Raw genomic sequence first — 10,695 nt, 5'->3', positions numbered from 1 at the left:
CTGGTAGACATCGCGATTGGAATTATCAAAGGTTTTTGACACCTGAGAGACACCGTAGCAACTTATTTGTGTTTGGAAGCGGGGGGTGGGGGTGGGGGGAGGACCAGGGAGGATGATTCAACCACTCAACCACTAGATGTCGCTGAAAACAACAAATCCTACACACTGTGCCTTTAAGCATTAAATATATTAACTGTTTCATTGTGATTAAATATACAAAGATTGATGAGACTTTTTTAAATCACTGTATTCTGTTTTAATTTACATTTTACACCGTGTCCCAATTTATTACATTTAAATGTAGAACTTTTCTTTATCTCCTGTGTATACATTCCCTGAACTCATGTAAAATACACTGTAACATCTCGTGTTCCTCAATAAATGCCTTAAGCATAGTATAACATACAAACTAATGCCAAAACACGTTTTATAGCAGATCATCAGGCACCGATTGTCCACAAAATTGACCCATTTAAAGTTCAGCACAAGATTGTAAAGGTCAAACTGATACATCCTTAAAGGAGTTATAGGAAGAAAAATGGAAAAGAAAATGCATAACCTTCATAACATATTACAGACTAATGTATTACAGACTATAAAAGAGATAAGTAATGACCAAAGATTGATGTCTGCTGGATGACCCTTTAACCCCTGAAGTGGAACGTGTGTAGCAAACCGTCTGCTGCTGCATGAAAAGATGTAATAAAATAGGAAAACTGTGAAATACAAGCAACTTCTTTTGAAACATGGTCTTAAGTGTAATTCAACATTTTGGCTTGTTTTTTACAGAAATTACTGGCTGATTGTAATCTAAGAAACGTAATCCAGACTGTTATTATTGTTGTATAGTAACTAAATATTTACTTTGTTGCAGTATTTAAGTCATTTTTTTATGACTTGTAATTTTACCAAGTACTTTTTTATTGTAACTTTTACTTTTATTTTGTTTAATTCAAAACATGAGAATTATACTTTTACTTCTTTCCTTTAACGTTTATAGTTTTTAATGATTGTTTTGACGCAGCCGTCAACTCAAAATACACATTTTCAAAACAGTTAACGCAGAGGCCTAAACAGTGTCACAGTGGTCAAAATGACACATTTTGTTTGCAAAAGGCTCTAACTGTGCCAAAACATTTAAAATATGGAACAAAAGCAAGTTTTGCCTTCAAACAACTCAACTTTGACACAAGTGTGTGAGCACCTCCAATCAATCAGTACACAATGGGCAACAAAATACAGCACTCGTATGTGAATCAATGCACCATTGCTTGTCATTGTAGCCTATGGCTGTACATGGGTTACACGCCCGTGCTGTTTGTTGTCAAATTTGCCCTCTTGCAAAAAATGCATCCAGAAGCAGATATGCTTTGATGCAAATTTTATTGTATACATTCTTTTTTTCAGACTGTGCCTGACAAATGAAATATTCCAACAGAGATTACATGGAAATAAAAATAAAATCCTTTACTGTGTGAGAAATTAGGTAAATAAAAAACACAGTCTTTTACAGTAAAGAACAAAAATCTATAGTAGGCCTTTAGATTAGACCTTTATTGTCAGAGAACAATGAAATTACAGTTCAGAACAACCARTCAGAAGAAGACGGAACATAACAAACATAGGAGAACAGGTACGCTGGGTCATGCTCCCACTGACCCTGCACAGAGCAAGGATCATCTTCATAAAGACATCATGAGGAGGTGCAACCCTCCTAAAAAAAACTAAAAACCACACAAGGACAGATGAGGAAAACAAAAACAAAAAGAAACATAACATTACTYTAAGAGRACAAGAAAACAACACAGGCCTGCAGACTGATTGCAAATTGAAAAATTCTGTGAAGAAGTGTCAAACAGGTGCTTTCAGTGTTTCGTACGGACAGCTAAAAGGAAGTTTCGACTTCTTGAATGACATCTGCGTTAACTGTTTTGCAAAAGGTTGGAAAACTGTGTCAGTCCAATGAGAATGGGTTAACACATTGCAAGAGGTGTCTTCTGCTCTGCTGAGARGGTGATGATGAAGACTGAGAGGTTCCTAGTTCCTTCAAACAGGTCAAACCAGTCAATAAAAACTGTAATACCTAGTTACACGTRACACATTTAAATATGACCAGAACTCATCAGGAAAGGTGTTGTTTATGGACTCTAAATTCAACACTTCATTTCATAGAGTGTGTATAACAGAGTGCGTGTAATAAAGTGTGTGTAAAGTACTTGAAAAAAAAAAAAACCAATTAAAAGAAAAACTACCTTAACAGAAAATGATTTTGGTAAAAATGGATTTCACTAGAAAGAAAAGTACTTAAGTGAAATCATAAAACTGCTCACAGTAATCAGTATCTTTTAAAGTAAATCTATAAATTGATTTATCAGAATCAGAATACTTTATTGATCCTTTATTGGGGAAATTGCAATTATCACAGTAGCAACTGTTCAAGTAAGCATRAGAGATCAAATATAAAAGAAAAATATTAAAGCACACAAGGAAGTAAATATTTACATTAATCAACCACCACTAAGACCGTTGAGCAGCTGAAACACTGTATTCAGCAACAATGAACAAATTCACAAAAGTGCACAAATTAATGGTCAACAAATTTAATTTCCTTTATTTATACAGGTTAGTCTCATTGAAACACAMTTGTCTCATTTGCCAGGGAGACCTGCTGCACTTAAATAAAACGGTAAAATCAGTTTAACCAATAAAACATGGAAAAAATATAATTTAGATTCAAAAGAGGAAGTGATGTAACACAGCACTCAGTTGTTATGAAGCGATAAGCACAAATCTCAGTAGCACAATCACATACATGTGTGTGTTTTCCACTCTGACTTTACAGCTCAGTGTGAGCGGAAGCATCCGCTGCCCTCAGACATTGCTGTCATCATGTACACCAGTGGATCAACAGGTGTTCCTAAAGGCGTCATGATCTCCCACATGAACATCATCGCCTGCATTTCAGGGATAGCTGAGAAGATACCCAACCTTTGGTAAAAACAACAACCTTGATTACCATGTTTATCTCTCTGCTGCGTGTGTTCTAGTATTTTTTTTTTTTACCTTGTAAGGCTAATTTTTCCAAAATATACTACCTTCTCCTTATCGGGTCCAGGCTTTGGGCCCTAAAAAGTCAAATGCCATTTTTGGGTTGGGAGTTAGATTTTGAACTAAGGTGTGAATTGAAAGTTGGTAATATTTAGAAGTAGGTATGTTCTGAGGGTGGTTATGTTTAGGGAAAGGGTTAAGTTTAGGCTATAGAAGTGAATAAAAAATGAATGGAAGTCAAAGGAAAGTCCTTGTGATGAAAGATGTGTATGTGTGTGTGTGTGTGGGGGGGGGGGTGTTGAAGTGAGGACTACAGTTTAGTGCTTCAGTTAATCCTGTTCAACTCTGACTTTATTAATCCTATTTAACTTTGACATTCTAATTGTTTGATCTAAATATTGTAAGTGTAAATGTGTCCAATATTGGCCGAAGAAGAGTTATTCAGCTTCAATAGCAACTATTTTGTAAATTATTTGTAGCAGCTTGTTTTAAATGAAAACTGAGTCATTAATGGAGATGATCGTATTTAACAAGCCATGCAATTGAACTGCTGCAACCGTTCTCCCCAGAGACTAATTGGAGTTGAGAGGAAACAGACTTTCTGTGAAAGTTTACCTGAATGAAGGAAAACTTTGGGAGGATGAAGATTAGTCTTAATGATCTGTATCTGGCTTAAAAAATTACGACTGTTGTTTTGACAATGTAACCCCCATTTTCATGTACAGAAGCTACAATTGGACTTTTAGTCCTTTTTATGTGGAACATAGATTACACAGCAATTAAATAAAAAATCATTTCAAGAGGATTCATACTATAAACCACAACAGTTAAATCTAAGCAAACAAAAATGTGATAACTTTTTGGAGGAGATTATGTTTGTGGTTTATAGTATGAATCCTCTTAAGATGATTTTTTTATTATTATGAATAAGAAAACTAATAGTTTATTTTTAGTGTAAACCATGGTTACCAACATTTACAGTCAATGTAAAAACAACCACAAGTTTCCTTTTTCAAGCTTTTAAGGCATCTCTTACAATCACTGGCAACTTCCAATCTGACTCTTTGTAAAATCATCTCTGTTTACAGTGAGGAAGATACGTACATTGGCTACCTTCCTCTTGCTCATGTGCTGGAGCTATGTGCAGAACTTCTGTGTATTTCTCATGGCTGTAGAATTGGCTTTTCCTCACCTCAAACTCTGGCTGACCAGGTAAATGTTACGTTTACCCTGAATTACACTATTTCACTCAGACATGGGAAACTTAAAATGTCACAAAAAGTAACTTTTTTTATTAGGTTTGACAATTTGGAAAATGTGTTTATTTTCTTTTGTAGAAGACTAATTCAACTATCATTAGAAATCACATACAGTGCTTTGGAAAAAGTCTTCATACCACATTTTGTTATGTTACAAACACAAACTTGCTCACATTTCTCGTGGGGTAAAATCTAGACAGCTCGCAAGTCCATCACAAAGACACATAGAGACAAATGAGACAGACAATCATTCACTCACTTACACCTAGGGACAATTTAGAGATACCAACTAGCCTTAAAGTCATGTTTTTGGTCTGTGGGAGGAAGCCGGAGTGCCCAAAAAAACCCACACGTGTGGAGAATCATGCAAACTGTACCCAGAAAGGTCCCCAGCCAGGATTCAATCAAACAACCTTCTTGCTAAGAAGCAATAACTCTACTAACTGATCTACCGTGCAGAGCTTTAGTCAGATCTATGAAGACAAATTAGTCTCAAAGGAATTCATAAAAGCAGAAATGATTCGCTAGTACGTATATGGCACGATCCACCGTATAAAATGCTACTTCTGATGTTATCTAATTAGCTGACATTTAAGGTAGTTTATCTAGAAGAAAAATATCTTTCATGGTTTATTTCAGCCATACGAGCCACGAAGTTGGCAATATTGGAATCCACACTGAAAAAAAATAACTTGTAAGATTTACTTGAAAAAATCCGCTTACAAATTTGCGCTAACGTTTGTTAAGTAAATTTAAATACTACAAATTCATGTAATATTTACTCATCATTATCTAGTAAAAGTTATTAAGAATATAGTTAAAGATTTGTGAATAAATCAGGTAAATTTAACTTAATTTGCTCAATTAAATCTTATAACATATACTTGATCATTCTCTGAACTGATTCTCAGTTGGATTTAGGTCTGGATTTAGGTCCATTCTAACACATAAATAACCAGTGTTGCTCTGATTGGATGTTTCAGGTCATTGTCCTGCTTTTACAGCTGGCTGAATACAAATACACGCCACACTTTTCAGATTATGTACAAAAGCTTTGTGTTGTGAGTGACATTGAATCCCAGTAAAATACTTAGTAGTTTGTGGTTGTAATGTGACAAAGTATGGAAAAGTTCAAGGGGTATGAAAACGTTTTTTATAGTCCTGCATAAGTGGAACTGCTGAACACAGCTTTGTACAAAGCTGTAGTAGCTAGTAGTAGCTACTCTGTTATTAAGGTTGAAAAAATCCACCCACCAGATGATTTAAAGAATGTTAAAGGGTCAATATCATGTAAAATCAACTTTTTTGAGTTTTATATCATGTTATAATGTTACACTCTCATAAAAAAGGGTTTCGCGCATGCGCTATMATGCAGTTTACTTGGCTTCTGAAAATACATTTCCTCGAAGGTATTTTGAATCTGAAAAGAGCTTCAGTGAAGTAGTGGATCTCAGCAGACAGTAAATTTCAGTTTCACTTTTGCTCTGTTACTGCCGAGAGCCTGCAGGAGTCAWMGGTGGGGTGTGTGGGGTGGGGAGGTGTGCTCCGTAATGAGGAAGTTCGGCTTAAAGACACGTCCCAGAGGCGTTTCTGGTATCAAAAGGCGTTTCTGGTCCCCGCTGTTGTTTTGCTACTCAGCATGGCTGCCTAAAAATGCTGCAGGATTTCTCAAACATGCATGAATGAGTCAAATCAAGGCTTTGGGCATGTTTTTTATGTGAGTATAACATTATATAACATGATATAAAACTCAAAAAAGTTGATTTTACATGATATTGCCCCTTTAAACAGGAAATCCAGGTCAACCCTAACCAGAGGATTTATCAAAAAGGAAAGTCTTCAGTCTAATCTTAAAAGCAGACAGAGTGTCAGCCTCATGGACATAAACTGGAAGTTGGTTCCACAAGAGAGGAGCTTGATGACTGAAAGCTCTGCCTCCCATTCTACTTTTAGAAACTCAAGGAACCACAAGTAAACCTGCAGTCTGAGTTCAGAACTTTTATATGCTAGAAGTATGATTTCAAAGTCTTTTCCTAATTTGACAGGGTTCCAATGGAGTGGAGCTAAAATTGGAGACATACTCCCATCAGAACTCTAGCAGGAGCATTTTGGATAAACTAAAATCTTTTAAAATGCTTTTTGGGAACCTATAAAATAAAGAATTACAATATTCCAGGCTAACCGTAATAAATGCATGGACCAGTTTTTCTGCATCATTTTGGGAGAAGATGTTTCTACGGTAATTCTACACAAAAAAATCCAATTGATTGTTGTGACTTTGCATTTTTTTCTTTTCACAGTCAACCAAGATTAAGAAAGGAAGCAGGGGAGACGCCAGTGTCCTGCAGCCCACCCTGATGGCAGCAGTCCCGGTTTGTCATGAGAGTACACTCAGTACACCACAGTAACTTTGTTCAGCTTCATGTATGAGAAGCCTTTCTGTTTACAGTTTCTCCCCCCAAACAACTCTCCCTTTTCTCCCTTAAGGCTTTGTAGTCACCAAGCAGATCCAATTTCACAGATTTTGTTCCTAAGCCCACTAAGAAATAGCAGTGACAGAGTCCAACAGGCCCAGATCTGCTGGATTAATCTAAATGGACTGACGTAAACACTCTGTGTAACCCAACACTGCTAAATGCTGCTTCACTGGATATTTTCTTTTGTATTTACTAATTTTACCAGTATTGACACAAAGATGATTAATTTTGGTTGTGATAGGACTAACTAGTTATTACCCTCTGCTGCAGCATACAAAATTAACCATAAGATTTTCCTATTATACATAAATGACCTTCCAAAAATAGTGAAGTATTCAAATATTTTAATGTATGCTGATGATACTGTTCTTTTTTTTGTCTGATTTCAATATTGAATCCATTAATAGTCAGTTACAAGCAGATCTTCAGACATTTCATGGTTGGCTTCAAGATAATCTTTTGTCAATTAATGTTAAAAAACTGTGTGCATGTATTTTTCCTCACCCAGGAGACATTTCAATATAACAAATCAACTCACTTTTTTAAACAAACCCCTTGATATTGTCACTACCTACAAATATCTTGGAATTACTTTGGATTCTCATTTGACTTATCGTGATCATGTACAAGTCTTAACCACTAAGTTGAAACAGAAATTATACATTTATTCAAAAATTAGATCCAATCTGACATCTTCTGTTTCAAATATCTATCTTCATGCCATTATACTCTCAACCATGTCGTACTGTTTACCTGTTTGGTCTCTTACAACAAATGAAATCTTAGAACCCATAGTTAGGCTCTACAACAGGGCCTACAAAATTCATAAAAAACTTCCTGGTTGGACTCATCACTGTAGAGTTCTTTCATTGTCTGATGCCTTGACTTTTCAGAATTATGTTTTGTATAGTGGTATTAATTTATATTTTCAGATCTTCCAAGGTGCCAATTATGGAACTCTCTGTGCATTGRTGCCCAAATCAAATTCTGGAAGTGGTCATTCAACTAGATCTGTTACAAAAGGACAACTGATATTACCAACTTTTAAAAACTGTTACGGCCAGAGGTCTTTCTTCTATGTTTATACTAAAGCATGGAATGACATTCCTCAAAACATAAAGTCCATTTCAAAACTACAGCCCTTTAAGAAGAATCTTGTCTACCATCTGCTGGACACTTTCTGTTGTGCTCATATTTAGACGTCCTATTTTGCAAATGCTGCCTTTTTGAAATTTGGTATGCTTGTTTGTCTTTGTGTCTATGGTGTAAAAATGATGTGATTGTGATGCTGTAATTCTGAGTGTTTTATGTGCTGCAGAACAGGAACCTGCTGTAAAACAGCAATTATGCTGAGTCAGGCTTGATTTTTAATAATCTTTTCCTGTTAAATAAAGTAAATTAAAAAAAATGGTAGATGGTCTTTGTAGGGTCTTGGGGAGGTCTTCAGGTATGTATTAAGTATGCCGAGGGCTCTCCATTATCCGTTATAGAGTATGAAAAAGTGGAGAGTTTAGAGCATGAAAAAAGTGTTGTGGATTATTTTCTTCCTAAAGAAAAGACTTAAGAATTCACAACTGAGGAGATTTTTTTAGGCTATCCTAGTTTTGCACGGTCCAGACAGTCTTACAGTCTAGTTTTCCCCAGTATCCCAGTAACAGCGCCTAGTTATCTTTCATTGTTTTTTCTAAGGCAAAAGTAGGCAAACCATAACATTATTTTGTATCAGTCATTTTTATTGTGGTGACTGTGTTTTTATGTCCTGGGTGTAGCATATTCATGATGCTTGGTCATCAATATATTAAAGTGAGACTGGTCATGACAGCTTCATGCCAAGGCTACAGTCCCATCAAACCCATATTGTGCTAGTTTGGTGCGATCATCTTGCATATAATAAAATCAGATAGAAGCTAAAAATCAGAATTGAGTATTAAGACCTGCAGTGTGAACCCATGAGAGTTGGCTTGGGGTGTGGTGTAGGTTTGGGCATAATCGTATCGTGTGCAATTAATCGTCAGAAAAACATTAATCGATTATTTTTTGGTACTTGACGATTAATACGATTAATGCCGCCAGGCAGACTGACTGGTGCTCCTCWCTGCTTCAAATATGACGAACATTTTAAAAAAAAGTTGTGTAATTTATTTATTTATCAACACAATTTAAATTTTGATGTATAGCCTGAAGTCTGTAATTCTGACACAATTTGGAACAGATTTGTGTGAAGAGCAAATCTTTTCCACGAAATTTTTCATGTGACCAGGGCATGAGGGTGTCCAGGGACTCCAGGGGATTAATTGTCAAATTAATTGTTATCGGCTAAATACCACAATTAATCGTGATTAATTTTTTTGCCAATATTGCCCAACCCTAGTGTGGGAGTGGGTGTACAACATAAATTAATACATGATAGTGTCATCATGGGAACATGCTGCTGATGTAAAGAGCATGGTGATGTCGTAGGATAATAGAAAATAGCAGGAACAAAAGTATTTGAGTATCAGGAATGAATGGTTTTCAATATTAGCTGCTATCTGGTCATGTTCTAATAGTAATAGAGAGAGTAACTGGGTCATCAATAAGAGTGAAGAGGGCCTTAAGGCTTCTACATACTCATTTTGTGTGAGGTTGTGTGGCAGAATGACCCAGGSSSKYGSKAAAAWRCKAAAAYGSKAAAAAAAACTTTATTAATAAACAAAAAGGCTGATGAGGCAGCTCAAAGTACTCACAAGGAGATCCCAGGAAGCAAACACGAGGAATATAAAGACAACCACACTGGCTTGCAAGCAGCACAATGAACGGACAAGGCAATGAGGACAGAAAACAGAATATAAAGAGAAACTAATTAGGGACAACAAGAAACACCTGGAGGAGATCCAAGTAGAAACAGGTGAGCATGGGCGGGGCTGYAACAGGGCAGAGATACACAGGGGGAACGCTGAAACACTAGAAAACTAAGGCAGAAAAACACGCAGATCATGACATTTTGAACCTGAACAGTTGACGTCGTTTGACCACCTTTCATAGCCCCTGAAACACATCATGCCGAGTTCCTGGGAAACCCCTGCCACTGTGGTACACGTCACAGCATGGGTTTCTTCCCACTGAAGTTTACATTCTGGGAAAAAAAAAAACTCCAATACATCGGTACAAAATGTTTCTTTTATCTCCATCCATGAGTTTTTTGCCATCAGATTATATAAATTAATGTCTACTTTCAGGCACAACTGCAAGATTATTATTATTATTATTTTGGAAATGAGTAGTTGAAGCAAAAAGCAGCGTTCAAGCACTTTCTGACCAATCACACAGTAAGTTCTTCTGCAGAGGGGAGTGAAAAGTTCTTCTGGGTTGTGACAAAAAGGGGTAGAAGACTCAAAGCTGTGAACTGAATGACACCATTTTTGTCATGACACTGCGAGAAAAAGAACCGATTTTGGCAGTTTGGATGGAGTAAGTGGAGGCTTTTAGTTAGTTGTTCATTTAGCCAACTTATAAACTAATGGTTCACCTGCATTTACAAAACCTGAAACTAAGACTTACACTAAGACTCTACGGTGTACACCTGCTTTTATTAGTTTGTTATAGTTTATACTCCAGCTGCTATAATACAAGATAATTTCCACTGCAGTGTTGTCCTATTCTCCCAGACTCCCATCTCCCACCCCCTGCATCTCCCAGTGGTTGTGGTGTAAAGGTCATAGGGCCTCAGTCTCTGGAACCATTCACAGCTGTAAACAGAACGTGAGAAAGCCCCATGTGGTTCTCCCCATGACACGCACACATACAAATTGTTTGTTGTGATACAGCTATTGGCTGCTGCAAGGATCCAGCCTCGACTTCCTCTGTCAGCTCTTTCAGTTCACACACACACACACACACACACACACACACACACACACACACACACACAC

At 36.6% G+C, this 10,695-nt stretch overlaps 1 protein-coding gene across 1 annotated transcript in view; it reads left to right on the top strand.

The window, feature by feature from the left end:
- Positions 1–10,695, top strand: part of LOC106529622 (acyl-CoA synthetase long chain family member 3) — a gene marked incomplete in the record, with an annotated part of 75,983 nt that overhangs the window by 39,563 nt on the left and 25,725 nt on the right. Inside the window, 3 exon segments of the mRNA XM_014025097.1 lie at positions 2,843–2,993; positions 4,137–4,260; positions 6,608–6,679. Coding sequence (XP_013880551.1) covers positions 2,843–2,993; positions 4,137–4,260; positions 6,608–6,679 — 347 coding nt within the window.

The sequence above is a fragment of the Austrofundulus limnaeus genome, unplaced genomic scaffold (genome assembly GCF_001266775.1).
Source record: "Austrofundulus limnaeus strain Quisiro unplaced genomic scaffold, Austrofundulus_limnaeus-1.0 Scaffold455, whole genome shotgun sequence".
Classification (NCBI taxonomy): domain Eukaryota; kingdom Metazoa; phylum Chordata; class Actinopteri; order Cyprinodontiformes; family Rivulidae; genus Austrofundulus; species Austrofundulus limnaeus.
Note: the sequence above shows the minus strand (reverse complement) of the source record. Positions and strands in the feature narration are given on the sequence as shown.